We start from the raw sequence: 20,483 nt of genomic DNA on the forward strand, positions 1-20,483 counted from the left end.
CCAGAAGAAGGGAAGGAGAGAAGTGCACTGGGGAAAAGCACTACTGGTAGGTGACCTGTCAGTCTGAAGGTGACTCCAAATCTTCTGTGGAGAAGCAGGCCTGGCGTCCAGAGAAACTGGTCGCACATGTAGTTGAAGAGGTGGGCAGTAAGCCAGCAATTCTTAAACTGCGAGAGGTGTGCACACCTGCAAAGGGAGAGTGCAGAAAATGCATTTGGGAGCAAAAGTCTTGAAAACTGTTCAATGCAGTGCGAGGATTTTAAGGGGGGCGAGGGGAGGGGGGTTCCTTATACCATATAAACTCCTTGGTCATTCAAAATTCATATATAGTAGAGGTGAAAAACTAGGAAAAGCCAACCAAAATGAATGCATTCTTCACATCCAACAGGGCAAATACTTGTGGGCAACTTTCCGAAATTAGTAGATGACACCTTTTGCACGTTCACAAACAGCAAAAATGTGTTAGATTGCAACATTTTCAAAATAACTGAGATTTAAGGCATCTTCCACTCCTCAAGTGCGGTTTGCACAGCAATACTGTACTGCACCCAGTTTTTCCTACAGTATGCAGCACCAAGTTGTCCAAACTGAGATCCCCACAAATAACAAAGAACAGAATTAGCACTGGCATACATGAACTAGCTCTGACAGCATGTTTCTACTTGTTTCTACCCTGCAAAAAAGCCATCAAGACATTGCAATTTTGTACTTACTTGGGCCAGCTAGTAGTTAAAACTTGCTGTGGAAACATTCACTAACACTGCTGCTCCTGGCTGAATTCTTTAATAAAGACACCATTTTCTTTTCCTAAAATCAATGCTATTCAAAAAGCATTGATTTTCCTAAAATCAATGGTATTTAAAAAGGATCTGAATGGCACATTCATCTGTTTCAGGACAATTTTCCCTACGCATTGAGAAGGACTTCTAAATAAATAGGCATTTGTACAAGGAACAGGTCTAAGATTATTCTAATCATTGTTTTAAATCTCCAGGTATTATAGATCTAGGCATTTTAATATCATCACCTGCTATCAGATGCCCTACATGGGTGCTGTGTTTGTATCTAGTTAAGCCTAGTGGTTTTAGGGCCTGATCCAGGTCCTTTTATATTTAGGCAAGTGACCACATTTTTGGTGGGGTATACTAATCAAGATTAGTGTGCTAGAGAATATTAACATGCAAAGTCAATGCTCACCAGCCACGCTTTGTTCTGCGTGACTGACCTTAATACCCTCTACATCCACAGCCCCAGACTGTGCTTGTCAGGAAGTGTCAGAGCAGCAGGTCACTTGGCTTTGTTTCAGTCAAACAGCAGCAGAAATTGACACCATATGAACAGCTTGCAGCAAAGTTATCTAAATGCTTAGGGAAGAAATTCATTAAAGATTATCGTTAGCATACTTGAAAAATTAATTCATACTTTTATCTACGTGGTACAGGAAGAGCAATTTTCTACATATTAGCATAATAATCACCAGAGGATTACCTCTTTGCCCATATTGCTTGTTTATATCACTTCAGTATCTTGTAGTCTCAAGAGTGAATGGTTTTAGCTTTATTTTTTTATCCTGTATGTTTTCCTTTCTACTTTACATATTCAAATCCTAGTCATTATTTCTGTTTCATGCACAAAACATTGGAGTTTTACCACTGCAAGTTTCAGCTACTAGCACATGCACCAAAAGTAGCATCAGCCAACACTTTGTCCACTGAATCGTCAGTCATCTCTCGACAGCTACGATACAGGCCCTTGGCCTAACCCAAGCAAAAAGACTGGGCATCTCTGAGTTAAAATGAAAGAACCCAGCTAGAGCTTGTCTTTACACAGCAGGAGTAAAGAAAAAAAAGAAACTCAAAACAACTCCTTTCTTGAACAGTGGAAAGGATTTATTTTGGCTATAAAAAGCCTGAACTAGGATCTTATTTTTCTCCCTTTTCTCTTCTTAAATATAAATCACAGTCGTGGGCTATAGAAACTTATTATTGCTATACACTATAAACACTTAATATTGCTTAATCCCTATTTTACTCTTTAAGTACTTACAAATGGCTAATTATTTAAGATGGATGAAAGTGCTTCACATTAAAACCTAAGTTTTACATACTGATACCATTGTAAAAACTGTCAAAGGAAAAAAAGTTGCAAAAATCACTGATATATTACAATAAGAGGGCTTTTGAGCATATGAATACCTCATTAACAAGGGAATGTATAATTCTGCAGTGTTTTTCCACTTGAACACTTCTCACTTTCCCTGTAAGGCTACTTCAACTAAAGCCATGCTATATGATGTTCTTTTAAACTGAGGAAAGCAAAACAAAACAAAACAAAACAAAACCAAACCCCAAACTGTCCTTCGACCCACCTTATTTCTGTTTGGTCTACTTTCTAGGATACTCTTCCAGCTTGACAGGATTTAAAATCCTCTCACTTTCAGATGCTATTGTAACTCCTTCACTAGAAGGGACCTCAGTAGCAGGTTCAGGAGCTCAGCACTCTGAAACCACTTGGAAGAGTTGGTGGCCTAATATAAAAAACAGGTAACAGACTGCAGAGAAGGTGTTCATCCCTAACCAAGCCACTCACATCTGTTGTTCCCACATCAAAACTTCATTGACCCATCTGCCTCCATCATCTGATCTCTCTCTTCTGTTTGTTGTAAACACACAGGAGGCCTGCATAAAATATCATCGAATGTCTTTAGCACAGCTCTGCTTCTCTACCATGTTGCATTGACTTCAGCATCCTGGTGAGGACACTGCAATGAACTACCTTGACAGTGCTATTTAAAACAATGCTGCTTTCAGAAAGGACAGCATCCATTCAGAAATCTTGGCAAAAGGCAAAACTAATTTCAGATTTGTGCCCCCTTTGGAAATACACATACTACAGATTTATAGAAGTCAGGCATCTGATTAACAACAGGTAGAACTAATGCCTCTCAACAGTCCTTCACCTGCAATTCTCAAAACTGGAACTTGAATTACATTTTCATTGTGAATTGAACTAGAACAAAACTGATGCACATGAAATACGTGTACAGTTGACACCTTCACCTGCACAGCCTGAGGAGAGATCAACCCTCCCAAACCCACAGAGCTTTGCAACACAGATGAGACACCCAAGCATTTACTTTAATAAATAATAGGGTTGGGCATAGGGCTATAAACAGCAAATAAAGCTTTCCCTTTGATCTTTATAAAATATTAAAAAAATCTCCCAAAAGTGACAAAAAATATTACAAAACTGAACTTCAAAGATAGCCCTTTTCTCCAATTATCAAAAAAATCAACCTACCTTTCCCCTTAAGCTAAACTTTGCTACTTTTATGCAGGATGAGTCGCTCTACTGTGTGTTCACAGCCCCATTACCTGGTTACGTTAATTGAGGAGCTAAATTTAGCAAATCTCAGACTTTCTTACAAAAGAGAGGAAGAAAATGGCAGGGACTTAGCAACAGAGGTATTATAAACACAGTATTACAAAATCTACTCTGTACGTGCAGCTTGGTGTCCCTCAGCTAAGTCAACGATAAATACTTTCAAGGTTGTCTTCAAACATTTGTATTTAATAATTTCAAAAAATAATAACCACTCCAATAATATTTTGCGTTCGCTGTACAGAAATTTTGAGGAAATAATGTCCAGAGATCCGTCTTCACTGTAATATTAATAGCTAATATGCATAATTCACATTTATATGCAAACACACATGATATTAGTCCAACGTGCAGATGACAGAGGCAGCTGCTTACAAAGATGCATTCATACATCTTAAGACATGCTGACCCACTAGTGTTCGAAGATTTGCTGATCCACTATGCTCTAAACACTTCGTTCTGCTGTGTGTTAAACTGGTCAATGTTTGGCCATTTCTCTCTTGCAGATTTCGTTGCACAGGAGAAAAGCCTTCTGTTCAGCCTACTGTTTTTAACACATGTAAATGCAAACACAGTTGTTTTTCCATTCCTCAGGGATTCTTCTTCTTGCTTTTCTGTTCTTCCTTAATCTCTTTTGCCTTACACCTGGTCCCCAATGCTGTTAACATTTCTGCTGTCGTCAGGTTGGCTCCCTTCATTATCAGTCGATCTCCATCAACTGTAAAGGGAAAAAATTCAGGAAGTCATGAATTCTAAATCACAATTACTCAAGTGTGAAGTTCTGTTCTGTATATATAAATCCAAACACCCCATTCATCTTGTCTGATTAGAAAGTACTCCACTTACCAAGGAATCTGATTATGCCTCACCCACAAACAAATATACTAAACTGCACACAGTACACATGTAATTTTCATTTCTGTACTGCATTATTGAAAAATCTGAAACATTTCGCTAGGTATACCTATAGTAAGAACACATATTTGATGATAATGGCTCATACTATGCCCTCAAAATCATCTGACAGAAGGCACAGAAGGCACTGGAAGGCATAATTTCCACACATGGCTCAGCATTTTAGCAGCATGTTGTCTATGGCCCGTTTAACTTACTTCTTTAGCCAAAATAATGAATTGGTTTACACAGTCTGGTGGTTGTAATGTTGAAAAAAAAAAAAAAAGGAGGACTAGGATTTCTAAAATTCTGAAAGGAATTATTTTAGAACAGGGAGAAGGCAGTAGAAGTACTGTACCTAAGTTAATTATTTTTTTGCAAGATTTGCAAATACAAAAAGCCATACTCAAACCCATATACTGCAATACCATGTATGGCATTCAAGTTCCAGCCCCATGTTTGCCATCTTCAAGGGCTGCAAACTCTTTACTTGTTAAGTAATCAACTCTCATAAAATGAAGAGGTCAGAGCTGTAGCTCTTGGCATTAGTGAAATAAATTGTTTTGGTTTTATGCTGTGAAAAACATTGAGCTTTACTGCTTAAATCCTTATACATCACAGTTAGAGACAGGCATGGGAAAGACAGAGGCACAGAGGGGGAAGAAACACATTGTCAACATATTTCATGTCTGAAATAACTAGACTTTCCCAAGCAAAATGAAGTACATTCAACACTCTTGACATATCTACTGATTCACTAAATATATGGAAGTTTAAAGAAAAAGGGGTAGCAAGGATCAATAATAATGAAAACTTCAATGGGCTACATGACATATTGGTCCATTACAGCACAGCAGGAAAGAAGATGCAGCCAGAGAAAAGGACAAAAGCAGATTAGAGCCATCTGTTCACAGCCTAGAATCTGGGCCGCTTCCAGGTCTGATGAAATTTTCACCATCAATTCCCTGCCTGCTCACTATACCCTCAAAGGAAATAAAGAAATTTGTTGTACATCAGTTGACCTCATTCTGCAAGTCCCATCTGCACATGTATGGTCTTATCCATATGACCAGTTCCTTCAAACTACACAGTAAGATATTCAATTGCATAAGCAGCTGAAGGTATTCAGCCTTTCTGTTCTCAAGACAGAGATGCCTCCACCATGGATAACAGAAAAAAAATTCAGAGTGAACAGATTCTTACATCAAAACAGAGCTACGCTTTACTTCCCTGGAATTGTACCTGACTGCAAGGTCACAGAAGTATGTCACTACGAAAGCTGACTCAACCCAAAAGTTAAGTAAGTCAGTTCTTTGATCTAAGATCCACCACATCTAACTATAGTAAAAAGACATATATAAACATTTACTAGACATCAAGCTGTTATGACTCCCTGTTCCTTTTTTCCCCTCCCAGCTGCACAACATCTACCTATGGACCAGAACAAAAAAAAAAGTAAGCACAGTTAAAAAAAAAAAGAAAATCACAGAGAAGACAAGAACATCATAACAACACAAACCTGGAAGGTCTTTTTTTGGCCAAGATTAAAAATGAGCTCCTTACCAAACATAACATCTACAAGAGGTTCGGATCCATCATGTCTCACATCGGCAGTCACTTCACAGTTTCTGTTAGTGGCCTGGATTTTTTTATGGTTTATACATCCAAGAAAGTTTCTGAAAATATATGTGAAAATATATTAAGTACGTTGTACATAGAAATTATACAAAGTATATTTCTGAAACTAATTTGAATATCTTGATATTGCTGGCAACAAAAGTATAAACAAAACAGGATTTGATTCAACAATTTCAGACATACTTCTTATGAGATAATCACTCTTAAAAATCTAAATGGACAGTCCTTATATGCTAACAGGTAAAAAGCATACCAAAGAATTTTGCAAAAATTCAGTGTATGCACTTCTTGTGTTTCAGCTGGGTTAGTAACATTAATAAAAGAAAAATCAGCAATTTCCATTTTTATTTATACACTGGTTGCTTGCCAAAGTTTTACTGTTTGGGTTTGACCCAGTATTTATTTATTTAATATCATTGGTCTCCTGCAGACTTCTGAAATGCCTGACAGCTACTTAACATTCTGGGGGCTTAAAGACATTCTAAGTTAAGTTGTGTTACTAAGTTCATTTCAAAAGTAGATGTGTCTGTAAAGCTATTGCAAAATGACATTTTACAATTGTTTGGTGCAGAACTTGCATCACCCAAGGAGCATAATAACTTAAATTTCTCCAACAGTTAATTACCATGCTAGAGCAGCAGCTGTTGCCCTCTTTCTCCCCTTTACCAGCATTTGGACTAGCGATTACAGACCCTCATCTACAGGCCCAGCAACTGAGAGGGGAATCTCCCTGGGCAGGCTGGTAAAGCTAAACACACATGCCTACAGTCCAGGGTCTACGCTTAGGCACAGAGATCCTCCTCATGTCAGCACAGAATGAATTCACTGGGCATCCTGGTAAAAATGAGCCCTTAAGACAGAGCATCTTCTCATTCTGAAACGTGAAGGTTCTGCCTAGACTAAGCTACAAAGCTGCGATAAATGCAAGCCTTCAAAGACCATGAGCATGAAAGTTAAAGTACAGCAGATGCATGTGCTTGGGAAAAGGAGGTTTTTCTCCAGAGAAGGCACAACAGATGCTGCCTTTTCCCTCATTACTTGCTCCCACGAGTCTTCTTACTTTTGGTGGCTACAGTGACAGCAAGTCACAGGGCTCTGCAGTGACAGCAGTTCTAACAACTTCATAGAACCACAGAATCAGCTAGGTTGGGAAAGACCTTTAAGATCACCAAGTCCAACCATTACCCCAGCACTGCCAACTCCACCACTAAGCCATGTCGCTAAGGGCCTCATCTACACAGTTTGTGAACACTTCCAGGGACGGTGATTCCACCACTTCCCTGGTCAGCCTGTTCCAATGCCTGACCACACTCTCGGTGAAGAAATTTTTCACAATACCCAATCTAAACCTCCCCTGGTGCAGCTCAGGCCCTTTCGTCTTGTCCTATCGCTTGTTACTTGGGAGAACAGACCAGCCAGCTTCTCTCTCCGTGCTCCTTTCAAGTAGCTGTAGAGACCGAGAAGCTTCGTTTTGCACCTGCCACTGCAGCGACCCGGGCAGCAGCGGCCCGGGGCGGCCACCCTCCCCGCCCTTCGGGGACCCTCCGCGCTTCCACAGGCAGAGAGGCAGCAGGCTTGTGCCATTCGCTGTGCCCGGGCCCTGCGGCAGGGCCTGGCGCCTGTAACCCAGTCTCTACCCCCCTTCCCCAAATCAATAAAGGCAAAAAGTGCACCCTCACCCCTGCCGTGAGGCGCACAGAGCCCGCGGCCGCAGGAAGGGCACCGGGTCTTTACGCACAGGGGAGCCCGGCCAAGGCTTCCCCGCTGGGCGCAGGCCCGAGCACGCCCAGGCTGCCGCGGGGCCGGGGCCGTCGCGGCCCCTGCAGCCCCCTCACCTCGTGCTCTCCACGTTGGACTCGAAGGGGCAGAAGCGGACCACGATACTCTTCACCGGTCGCAGCACAACGTGCAACTTAGACGCCATCTTCTCGCTGCCCCCTACTACAACTCCCAGCAGCACCCCCGGAAGAGGCGGGAAATGGCGGCGGGCGTGCCGTCCGCCCCGCAGGCACCTGGGAAATGTAGTCAGCGCCCGCAGCGCTCCTCAGGGCAGCCCTGCGGTGGGGCGGCAGCCCGCGGGCACGGCTCTTGGTGGGGTGCCGGCTGCCTGCCCCCAGTCTCCTCTAATAATCCGAGAAGCTCAGGCCGGGAGAGGGACCGATTGATCAACCGGTCCCAGCTCCTCCCCTGGCTCTATAACACAGTAGATACAGTTGGGGGGAGGGAAGCATACTTTTGGCATAAAATTGACACAAAAAGGCCACCTTTGGACTCTGCAGCAGAAGTAGCAGGCCCTTGTGCCATTAAGACTCATGCGCAGGGGGCAGAGCGTGAGGGGTAGTGCTTATGGGAAGCTATAGTACGTAGCATCAGAGAATCAGCTGGATTGGAAAAGACCTTTAAGATGATCAAGTCCAACCTTTACCCCAGGACTGCCAAGTCCACCACTAAACCGTGTCACTGAGGGCCTCATCTACACGGTTTTTGAACACTTCCAGGGACGGTGACTCTACCACTGCCCTGGGCAGCCTGTTCCAATGCCTGATCAGCCTTTCGGCAAAGAAATGTTTCTAATATCCAATCTAAACCTCCCCTGGCACAGCATGAGGCCATTTCCTCTTGTTTTATAACTTCTTACTTGGGAGAGGAGACCATACTGTCCATTAAATGAAGAAATTAAAATACAAGGGCAGGTTTCTTTTCTGTATGTTAAATCTATCCCTATGATGTGAGAGCTCTTGATGTCTTCCAGAACCGGTTTATTTATTACAATTGAATATTCAGGGAAATTAATGAAGGTCAATAAGAAGCAGCCAATACAGTTAAGGATAAATTAGAGGCAATATTCTGCAATATATTAAGCAGAAGAGAGACTTGTAAGAGGCAATGCTACGGGAAGTGAATATGTCTGTTGTCGTGTTTTTTTCTCCCTAAGGGGTTAGATACAGGTGTTGCACCCTGAGGCTGTAGACAAAGGGGTTTGGGTGTCGGTGTGGTGGGTGCCAGCTGGGCATTTTCCACTAGATGGCACAAACCTCCCTGAGAAAGGCTCAACAGTACCCAGCTCTTGGCTGGAGTTAGGGATGAGTTATGGAAGAAACCCAGTAGCAGCGGCATTTAAACACACGTTGTGAATTTCTGTGGAATATTCAATACAGACCGATGCTTCCAGGTCTGCAGGAACTGCATTAAGTATCTAGCATCCCTTGTAATGGGTAACCTCTTTTTAGAAGCTTATCTTTGCTTATTGGAAGCCCTCTTTTTTAAACAATCATATAGGCATTGAGGAAAAATCACCCTCTTCGCTGAGATTTAGCCAAGAGAAATTAAGTAGCAAAACTAAATACAGCAGAGTCAATGTACTTTAAATGTTTGATGTTTCTATTATTTTTAATATATATCTTAGCCTTCATTTATGGGAAAAAATGCATTTCTGTGAGATATTTTTTGAAAGACTTCACTGTAACCAATAAATGGCTGATTTAAATAGGATTTTTTCCTATTTAATAGGACCAGACAGGACCAGGTAAATAGAGTATTTTAGATTCAGAAGGCGGAAGTAGCTTACAAAATTTCAACATATCTTTCTTCATTATAACACAAAGAGCTTGATATATTCTGTTTTAAATCTGTAGCAGAATTTCCATTAGCTCCTATGGCAGCACTGGAGGAATAACATCAGCAAAGGACTGGGGAAGAAAGAACAATCACTGATTTCTCTAAGGGCTCCGTTCTCTACACTTGGTATGATGGCACTTACTGACTTAGAAATGTGCATGGCAAAACCAGCTCTATATTTGCTCTTATTGCATTTTGATAGTAATTTCACAAAGAATGTTTAGCTTACATTGCACAATTAAATGAAGAGAAAAATTTGTTTACTCCTTTCCACGCTCAAATCAGTTGACTTCTAAACATCTATTGTCAGCAGTAAAAGTTGCATCTTTCCCCTTAAGCCATCTGTTTGGAATAATTGAAAACCAGCTCTGCTTTTTCAAAGTAATTTTTAATTTTTTGAAGTCTGAGAGATTCGCAGTAATGTACCTGGTAAAAAGGTACATAACTGCAAATGTGGAAGTCTCTATGCTCTTTTCTTCCCTTCACAGACAGGACTGTGTGAAATGAAACCAACAGTTTCTTCTCATCCTTATGAGCAGGAATATTTCACCCTTGGACGCTACCCTACTTGTTGATGACCTGGTCTTTCTCAACTCTTACTATGGATGCAATAGTTTTAGCTGATGATAATTATGGTGAGAGTGCTAACTTTTTCAGTTACTAGATTAGATAGATGAGCTATTAAAAGCCCCCCCAGTATTTCTTCATCTGCCTTTCAACTCATAACCCAAGTATGTTGGACTGCCCTCAGTTTACACCAGAGTAACTCCAACTGATCTCTGAAGCACAATATTTAAATGCCGCTTCAGGAAAGCTGATAATTTATCCAGGAAAGACCTTGAATCAGTTTCTCCAGCTCCAGCAGCTAATCTGGGAACTCTCACATGTCTGCATTTGAGACTGTTCTCCAGGGACGCACCTGGGAAACTGAATGATTCATGATTCTTACACCTAGTGATAATCATACATGTTCCTAAAGCATAGTAACATGAAGAGGCATAAAAGTTATAATATTAAACTGGAAACAATTTTAGTATTTCTTTCACCAAGCTGATCTTTGTTATTATAAATGGTGCCTTTCAGCAAACTTTCATGTCATTACTTCAATTTCACTGAAGTGTAGTCATAAGCCCATAGATGATTTATATCTAAGCACCATCCATGGCAAGGAAAATGTGTAGTCATATTTTACATTTTAATTATGAAGACAGGCAGGAAAAAACTGTAATATTAATTAAAGTAAGTAAATTTTCTTTTTTTCTCATTGATCCTCCCACCTCTCTTAGATCCAAGGAAGATTATTCCACTTTTCTCCCTGTTTCTTACTCTTTCTGTAACGTTGTCTGACTATAGACAGACACACACACCAGAACTCTTGACACCTAATTTCTTCATAGTTTGGGCATGCCTGCTTTTAGGCTCGGACTTTTGATTGCTTTTCAGCTCATTTCTTCCTTTAAAATCTGGTGGGTTTTCCAATTCTTCTTCCAAAACACTGCATGAGAGAGTGCTCTAAATGCAGCATTACAGGTACAACATTACATTTCCATGCACTTACTCAGTTATGGAGTCCTGGATCATTATCTCTGCTAGTCCTTAGCTGATTTCTTCCTCTGCATCTTTATCCTTTTTCCTGGGTCTTTCTCTGAGACTTGTCACAAATGTCAGTAGGCCTAGAATTTAGCAATCAAAATTTCATGTCTGCACATCTAGTTACAATGCTGTGTAGTCCAGGAATAAAATGTAGTGCTGCCTTTAGAGCAGTAGCCAGTACAGAGAAGTGAGCCAATATAAAGCCAGCAGCCTGTCTGTTTTGCACTGAGCTGATGCTTCCAGATGGCCACCCAGAAGAGGCTCTTTGAGAAACACGGTATGCTGGGCCTGACAGGAGAAACAAATTATTTCTGGAAACAGAAAAAACCCCTGACAAGTGCAGTATCATGGTGCCTATCTTCATAAGAGCAATGGACAGAGACGTTTGAGATCACAAAGGACTTGTATGAAGTCATTACAAAATACTAGTGCCGCATTGAAGGACACGTTGGGATGAATCCCTACGACACTGGAGGGATTCATCCCTACTGTACTGCTTATAATCACAAAAATATTAACCAGTCTGTGTTTTCTGTCTGGCTTTGTTTCTTCTTTGAACTGAATATTCTTACACCATATGTTAGTTACTGAATTTTAAAAATATTTACCCAAAGAGAAGAGTTCGTAAAGTTCCTTTATTCTCTGAAAATTGTTGAAGTCAAGCATAGTTTTAGATTAATAGTACTACTAATTTTGCATGTCATTTATAAACCAACCAATAGTTGCATGTTGGTAATGCAGATGTCAGAAGTAAAACTAAACTCAACCAGCAAAGGTGCCACTTAAAATGTGCTTGGTTTATAATTAGTTCTGCAATAGTAACTCTGCACATCAGTTAAGAAAAGCTTTTATGGGAGTGAATAAACAGATTCCCTGGTTGCTGTTTACTCCTCTGCAAACATGTACCTCTATTGCCTGAGGTTAACAACTGCCGGCAGAAATGTTTGCTACAATAATATGCAGCATTTAACTGGCTGAGCACATACTGTGCCAGTTCCTGACTTCTGTAATTGATTTTCTTGAGGATAATACTGAAGTTTTTCAAGACTTCAAGTTTTTCTATCTTCATAAGAGATAGAACAAAGGTTTACTTCATCTATTTTTCTTCCCTATCTAATAAATACTACATTGAATATATACAGCTATCATTTGGATTTTTATGTTAATTTAAAATATGCAGTTGCTTCCAGAAAATAAAGTTAATTATCATAATAGCACAAAGCACTATGCTATTAAAGATGAACTGAAATGAATAGCACCAACCCAAGGTTAGCGCCCGAGTCCTTGAAGCCTAGAATCTGTGCTGGAAACTCCAGGTAGATTAACTGTGTATAATTTTACCTTAAAGGTCCTTGCACACAGTGACTCACAGATCACAGGAACATTCTCATTTGACAGACCTAACCAACAGAGACATTGTTACAACTTAAGAGGGAACGCGTTTCCAGAAGTGCAGAATTTGGAGAAAACAGCTGTATTGGAATTTCATCTGTATTCTCAAAGCCTTCCAAAAGGTTTGTCTGTGCTTCCGACAAATTGTTACAGATTTTGATGAGCTCAGCAGCATATTTTACATTTCTACTGCTCCACTATGGGCATACTGCAGTGTTGTGAATATTGTAAACAAAGCAGTTTATTTTCACTGTCTTCTGCTAAGAATAGGCATGCCTATAGACTGATGTGTTATTAATATTGTTAAGAAACTGTAATAATATTGCTCAATTGAATGTGGTGACCTGCCAAGATGATAGATAGTCTCTCTATACACTTTAATTCTTCCCATGGCAAGAACTTGCACCTGGTGTTCTACAAGGTTATTTATGCACTAGTTTTAACTTCTACTTTTATAGACTTCAAGAAGGTATCTAGGTATTCTAAACATGTAAGACACAGAATACCTACTTAACACAGATAAAAGTTGAAACATAATGTATCTAATCTGCAGACGTAAAAGAACTAGCTTTCAAAAAAGGGGATTTTTATCTAACCATTTTCTGTGACTAGTTTAATTTCATTTTATCTATTTATCAACATAAGTGAAAGGTATCTCCTCAAGAGAGTCATTGTAAAGAAGTCTTACCACCTATGTGACTAGAAGACCATATTACCATATTTCTTTAAACTTGAAAACATACTGACATCAGTGACATACTACTAAATTTAGTATTGTAATTCCAATATAAAAGTAGTTTGCATTACTGAGAGGCCATGATAAAAATATTCTCTATTGTAAATCTAAATATGCCACAACATCCTTCACATGAAACTCATTCTGTCTGCAGTCAGAATGAGGATTTTTTTCAAAAAAACCCCAACCAACCAATTCTCAGCAAACCTCCTAGCAACTGGATCGTGAATCTGTTGGTCTTTTAAAGTAACAGAAGTATGTTTGGTTAAAGCCTGTGCGTAGCACAGGAGGAGTATGATTCAGGTGATGTCACACAAGAATTCCAGATGCAATACAGCCAACGATATGCACAGACTTACTGCAGCATTAGTAGAATAAAGGTCAGAGCCATTTTGAAGTATTTGTCAGATATCTCCTTATGTGATTATAATAATACTGTAATAACTACATTATTTCGTACTAATTGAAGTAAGCGTGTCAGAAGATACAGGAGAATAAATAAGATAACGTAGGAGGTGTTATGCATATAGAAACTACATTATGTAAAGAACAGGCAGCAGATGACAATTTAAACAGGTATTCCCAGGGAATTTATGTTACACGGATGAAATCAGGAATATAGAATGCTATATAAATAGCAAAACTAGTGACTTTTATTTAAGCATATATTGCCCATTAATACAGGAATGAAGCAAGCGCCATTTCTTAAAGCAGTGGTTTTCAACCTGTGGACCCTTAGTCATCTGTGGACTACTTGTACTGGGTTCATGAAGGTGTATTTTACTGTTGGTAGGCTTCCAGTCAGGATCAAGGAATCTCAGACTCCACTTGTAAATTGTGAGGATCCACAGATCTGTGAAGATTAATCACCACAGCGTACATGGTCAATGTTCAGCCCTGGCAACGTGAGATAGCAGAGCGCTGGTTTACTAGGCTAGTTCCAACTGGTCAGAGTCTCCAGACAGGGTTTCTTAATGTTTTAAAAATATCAAAGATTCTTCTCTGTATCACTCAAACCAGAAGAAATCATGACAATTTTTTCTCGATCTTGAATTACTGAGAGCATATCCACATTTCATCCCTCTAACTACAAGTTTAACAACTCAGAGCCCTAGGGATAACAAATTAAATTCTTACATTTATTCACTTTCTTGTGTGAAGTATATACGTATTAAACAGAGAATGTATGAGTCAGAGTTTTCAAAAATCTGTGTTTAGTTTTGTGCATATAATGTTCACATATTGAAATTGCTGGATCATATTTCACTTAGGTCAGTCACATTTCTCTCTCTAGTATTGATTGATAAAAATTATCTGGATGAATCAACACTATAAAACTAGCAATGTTTGCAATATATTTATTTTTATGTTGTTTTCTCATTTGTAATGAATTAGCAGTGTATAAAGATAAGAGATTAAGAATTATAATTTATTTTCCAATGGTCATTTCTAGCAGTAAGCTAGTTAATTTCTGCTTATCAAAGCTTCATTGAGAAACTTAGTGGAAATCAAACATTTGTGATGAGGTATTACCATACTAAAATACCTATGCAGAGATTCAAGGGATAGCCACTTCAAAATGAAGGCAGAGAAACTGTGAACTTAGTTACATTTAGTCAATCTCCATCATGCTTGCAATAAGGAATTACATTCATTTACTGTTTACTGTAGTCCCTCCCAACAAGTCCGTATCAACAAAGAATAAAACAGCAAAACAGCATTTTCCAAAGAGGCTTTTTCTTGCAAAATGCATCAGTACCATGTTGACTCCAGGTATGGTAACAATGTGAGGTTTCGTGGACACAAGCAGTCCTTGTATAGGTATCCCCTATACAGTGGTAACTGGGTTTATTGGCAATACTAGAATTCAGGTGATGTCTGACTATTTGTAGCCCACTGCCACGCTACAGGCACAAAACAGGTTTGTCTCCACAGACACTCCGTTGTCTGGGCTAATAAGAATGATACTTTTGCCATGACTGCAGAGAAATGAGCAAACCATTTGAGAAAAGCAGCAGTGCACAGGAGAGGCAACTGCCTGTGGCTTCTCACAAAACATGTTTATGGCAGCAGACAGCTCCTGTGGAATATTTGTGCTGAACCAAAGGTCTCTGCTGCCTTACCCTGCACTGCCCACAGCTAACAGCCCTGCTCTGCCTTTTGTGGGGGCTATAACGTAACCATCTGTAATCAAGCAGACGTTATCAGCTCAGAGGAACAGACTTCTCCCAGTCTTATACAAATATATGTAATCTATTTCAGTTATTGATTTGTGCTGTTTGGTAGTGACACATTGAAGTTTTAAATCCTCTGTGCTTCTTGCTGTCTTAATAAGCTGCTCCTGCCTCCTCCTTTCTGGGGGCTTTCGGAACATAGTCAATACCTATAAACTCTAAAGATGTGACAGGAAGTTTCATCTCATTACAGTGCTCCACAAGAGATTTCTTTATTCCCTCTTGTGATTTGTGTTCACAATTTCTGACCTTTAATATCAGTGTTGTCTTACCAACATATTGTGTGCCCTGGGGAGTGTACTCGAGTATGTCACAGGACTTACTAGGGGATTTTTGCTTTATGTTATACATCTTCCTTATCCACTCTAAGATGTTTATAGATCACTGCAATAGCCCAGTGAGTAGAACTGTTCTTCCAGAAGATCAGGTTCTGGGGAAATTATTTATATTGCTTTCAGATATTGCTTCTCTACCATATTTTTCACTGTACTTATGTAAATAATGCAATTTTTTATTCTTTAAGGGTACAGATCCTCAGTAAAGAGCTATGTGTAGGAATATCATAGCTGTCAGGGTTTTTTTTCTACTGACCTTATCATACCTGTGGGTCTGACTGTGTCGTGTTGCTAAGGTGTCTGGAAACTGGGTTATGACTCATCCTTGTCCTCTGCCTTAGAGCACCTTTAAGGGGCTTAAAGGAGGGTCAGAAAATAAAAATACAAGTGAAGGAACAACTACCCAGCTTCCTAACCCTCCCATACTTCAGAGTCCACATAGTTCAAAGTGTTGAGGCATTGTGGGCATGAGATGACAGTAGGTTCCCAGGGCATCCCCATTGCTCCTTTGCAAGCCAGCAGTGCTGGCTTCAGCAGTCTCCCTGAGATCTCCCGCAGTTAGATATTCACATTAACCAGTCAGCCCCATGTTAGCACAGCCTCTTTCTGCTCAAGGATGCAGCCCTGGCATAACAAATTGCACTTGAACAGCTTGAGAGCTGCAGGTGGCTAAAGAGCCCCAAAACTACCACCCACCATCTAACAGCAACCAGCAGTTTCCAAATTTGTTGTAAGTCCTTGCAGCTAGTAACTACAAACATTTATCATTTTCTCCATCTGAAGAAATGAGGCTGCTGCCTTCTCAACCTAGAAATGTGGGGAGGGCAAGTCATAGGAGAAAATTACATTGAAAGGAGTCTCACAAAGACAGATGGGGACAGAAAGAAGCTGTGCTCAAAGAAATAGAAGTCTAAACCATTCTCCATTCTCTGTGTTGCTAAAATTTCATTTTACAAACAGAAATGGCTGATCAGGATTCTGATCCTCATCAGAAATTTGATGAAGCCATCAATGACTTTACTAAAACTGCTGATTTTTGAGTGACACTGCACACTTACATAAAAATGCTCTATCAACATTGGGTTTAAATATATGCATAACTGGCTCCACAGTATGATGAGAATGATCAAGTTCTCAGAGCAAAAATCAGGATGCTATATAAAGAGAAATGCCATAGGAATGACATGTTTTATGTATTTATGAAACTTTGCCATTAGGAAAAGTAGTCAAACGTGAAGCAGTCTTAGTCTGCTTTCATATATGCACTTTTCCATAGGATTCACACAGCACAAGAGTATGCGTGAAAATACATAACATCTAGATGAAATACAAAAGTGACATAAATGCCTTATTTTGGTAACAATACATTAAAGGGATTGCTCTGCCCCTTTAGGAGCCTGATGTGATGCAAGCAGCACTGGTCAGCCAGTGCTAGAAAAAGACATTTTATTCCAGGTGACATTCAGGTAGAGATGTCTCCGTTAAAAAAGTAGTCTTTAAAGCCTTTACATATTGTATCAATCACAGAATCTAAACGAAGAAGTTGTTTCAAAACAGTCAATTAATGGTAAATGTTAATACTGACACAGAAGAGAGAAACAAGGGGTTAAATGCCAACCTAATTCTTGAGTTGTGATCTAGAAACTACTGAAGAAGTCAGGCAACCAGTAATGATAGAGAAGGAACAAAAAAAAGCCCTCCAAAATAATAAGCCAATACCATGTTATATGATTTTCAGCAGTTTGATCAAGAAAGATGAGTAACCACAACAAACTTGGAAATACGTCAGGCTGAGGGTGCCTTGGAAATGTATTAGGTGGCCATGGGTACCTATCTTTGTAATGCACCAGTCTGTGAAGAAGGATCTGATCCTTTCTGTTGCTGATGTTTAATTGCAACACGGATCCAGGCTTATGCTGGGGAACATCCATTGAACCCACTGGTGTTCTGCAACAAAATGCATGAGGCAGTGACTCCCTCAGTGAGCCTCTTTAGCCCGTGGGAGCTGGATTCATAGGGTCACTGCTTTGTTCAGCAAGCGCATTTGGGTCCATTCCCTTTCTGTTTTCCTGCACTCAGGGAGTAATTTTTCTGTGCAAATAATGGAGGAGAGATTCACCCAAAACCTTCCCTGTATATTAAACACGTTTAGTCATGTTAACCTGTATCTTTCTGCTTGTTTCTGGGATGGCACTGGTCAACTACAAAACCTGTGCTCAGAATCAATGGTTAGTTGCCATTAAATTTATCCAGATGACACTGGGTCAAAATTCTTGTTGAAATTTCTGAATACAGCTAAATAAAATTTCTTTAGTGCCAGAACAATCTTCTAACTAATACCAATTTAGTATGAAGTCCTTAAAAAATGCTGTGTGCCAAAGAAATTACGACTATGCCTAACTGTGCCAGCACTATGTGGAGCTCACTTATGTTCTGAAGCTAGAGAAGTCATATCAGATTTGCGTTAATGGATTTTCCCAGAAAACATTTTCTCAAACTGGTGCACAGCTGAACAACCAGAGCTTGTGTAATTCTCCTCTTGAATGCTTCACAATGTAATTTTTTGGTCCTCTAAATATGAGATTCCAACTAAAGTAACAGTGCATGTAATGTTGGCAATAGAAGCAGGTAATGTGAAATTCATACCTCAGACCTGCTTTCCTATGCCACTTAGGTTGAGCCAAAATGCTACTCTCTTGTTGGAAGCTAAGTGAGTATCAGATGCCTTTTATTTCCCTGACATGAGTGCCGCATACCACAATGTGCTCCAAGCCTTATTTGCATTTGAAGAAGAATCGGTCTTTTGTGTGCTTTTACTGCAATCATTGCTGTTGTAAGGATATTCCTTTCCTGGCAGGTATAGATTGCCTAATTGGTCTTGTCCATTCAACTCTGTTTTTTCCTACATTATCATCCAGTCTGTAAGACTTGTGCTACCCTGATTTCTTTTCCTAGAGTCCTAAACATGTGTCATAAAGATAAGGAAACGTAAGGTGAAAAGAACGCCACATTTTTTTCTTTGCTGTGTTTCTTGCTTCCTCTACCGAGTGCTGGCTGTTCTGCAAAATCTCAGGACACCTAGGGAGAAGGAAACCTGAGCATCAGAGTTTGGCCTGCAAGTCATCCTTGGTGGGTTAATTAAAAGAGCTTTCCTCATGATGAAGCAATGATCAAATGGTAGGGGAATAATCTGATCTTTTTTTTAAATTGTGCTGTTACTGCAGAGCCCTACATAGTTGAAACAATAAACCCTGTAAAATTCATATGGCAAGAAGATCCACATTTCCAAGACAGCAGTTCTGAGGGTGATGATGAACTGGAGGCATCAGAAAGCAAAGGGACAAAGAAATGCAAATTATTTCTGTAGTTGTTGTCTATTTGGTTGTGGTAGGTTGATGCTATGAGAATATTAATAGCAGCACCTGGGTCACGGGGAAACTAACATCTTCATTCCACATCTCTGGACAAGGGAAGTCATCTGCGAAAACCATTCCCTGCTGCACAGAATGTAGTAGTCAAAAATGCCAATACCACCCGTGATGTGAAATTGAGTATAAAAGCTGAGTTTCTAGCTCAGTGCAAGAGAACTCAGCTGGGTAGTGGGTTTGGCCCAAACTCAAATCATATGTGAAGTTTTCTAAAGAAACATTTTTTTATAGGAGGCTGTATTGGGTTACAGTGGAGTAATGTCCTTCAGCACATACGATTTCTCTGGAGCCTTACAGCCTTACAGCTTGAACTTGGGCTAATGGAATTTGATGGTAGCTCTTATGATGCTAAATTTCCTTTGTGTTTTTTCTAGGCTTTTCTCTTTACCACAGAGAGAAAGTGCTAGATCTTTCTTCTTCTCCAAAGAGGATGAACGCCTAAGAGGTATAACAGAACTTAGTCACCCTCTTTTTGACGATTTATCTAGACATTTTGGATCCTTTCAGATATACATCTGATACTTAATTTTTCCCTGTGTTTCTGGTGTTCTTGTTAAGAATATTGACTACTCTTATCAGCCACATATGCCAACATATGGTTTTTGATCCTAAATGATAATGACTTTGTTTCTGTGTTGCTCATGAGAGTCACGAAGAGGAACACATTCAGAAGAATGTAACCATGTTAATTTTTTCTTTTTGTGCAGAGAGCCCTAAGTTATTTTGTAAATCAGTAGACCTCAGTGAAGAAAAAGATGGTTGGGAAGACAGACGTAGATTATTGCTTGAGGTGAGTGTTTCAACATCCGTTATTTGGTAACTGGAGCCCTGAGGAGGACTTGGGGTGTTGGCTAAAAGCTCAACATGACCCGGCAGTGTGCGCTCGCAGCCCAGAAACCAACCATGTCCTGGGCTGCATGCGAAGGAACGTGGCCAACAGGTCGAGGGAGGGGATTCTTCCCCTCTAACTGCGCTCTGGTGAGACCCCCCACTACAGTCCTGCGTCCAGCTCTGGAGTCCTCTGTCCAGGAAAGACATGGACCTTTTGTTGGAGAGGGCCCAGAGGAGGGGCACAGGAAAAATCAGAGGGATGGAACACCTCTTCTATGAGGAAAGGCTGAGAGAGTTAGGGCTCTTCAACCTGGAGAAGACAAGACTCTGGGGAGACCTTCTTGTGGCCTTTCAGTTCTTAAAAGGGGCCTATAAGAAAGATGGGGAGACACTTTTTAGCAGG

The 20,483-nt window shown here is 40.0% G+C and overlaps 1 protein-coding gene and 1 long non-coding RNA gene across 2 annotated transcripts; one reads left to right on the forward strand and one right to left on the reverse strand.

The window, feature by feature from the left end:
• Positions 1-1,209: 1,209 nt before the first annotated feature.
• On the reverse strand, positions 1,210-7,891 carry MRPL53 (mitochondrial ribosomal protein L53). Its single transcript, XM_030501403.1, has 3 exons — positions 7,749-7,891; positions 5,839-5,951; positions 1,210-4,099 (listed from the first exon to the last, which is right to left on the reverse strand). The coding sequence occupies exons 1-3, from the start codon at positions 7,835-7,837 to the stop codon at positions 3,972-3,974; spliced, it is 330 nt and encodes a 109-aa protein (XP_030357263.1). The 5' UTR covers positions 7,838-7,891; the 3' UTR covers positions 1,210-3,971.
• Positions 7,892-19,581: 11,690 nt separating this feature from the next.
• LOC115613799 lies at positions 19,582-19,997 on the forward strand. The gene is made up of 2 exons (XR_003993529.1): positions 19,582-19,694; positions 19,957-19,997. It is a non-coding gene; the product is annotated as an uncharacterized LOC115613799 (long non-coding RNA).
• The last annotated feature ends 486 nt before the right edge of the window (positions 19,998-20,483 follow it).

The sequence above is a fragment of the Strigops habroptila genome, chromosome 1 (assembly GCF_004027225.2).
Source record: "Strigops habroptila isolate Jane chromosome 1, bStrHab1.2.pri, whole genome shotgun sequence".
NCBI lineage: Eukaryota > Metazoa > Chordata > Aves > Psittaciformes > Psittacidae > Strigops > Strigops habroptila.

Excerpts from the sequence above, each read along its gene's own strand:
- MRPL53 (XM_030501403.1), bottom strand. The coding sequence starts at position 7,837 with ATGGCGTCTAAGTTGCACGTTGTGCTGCGACCGGTGAAGAGTATCGTG. Across the intron at positions 5,952-7,748 it reads TCCAACGTGGAGAGCACGAG|AAACTTTCTTGGATGTATAA; the intron begins GTGAGGGGGCTG and ends ATATATTTTCAG. Across the intron at positions 4,100-5,838 it reads TCTTGTAGATGTTATGTTTG|TTGATGGAGATCGACTGATA; the intron begins GTAAGGAGCTCA and ends TTCCCTTTACAG.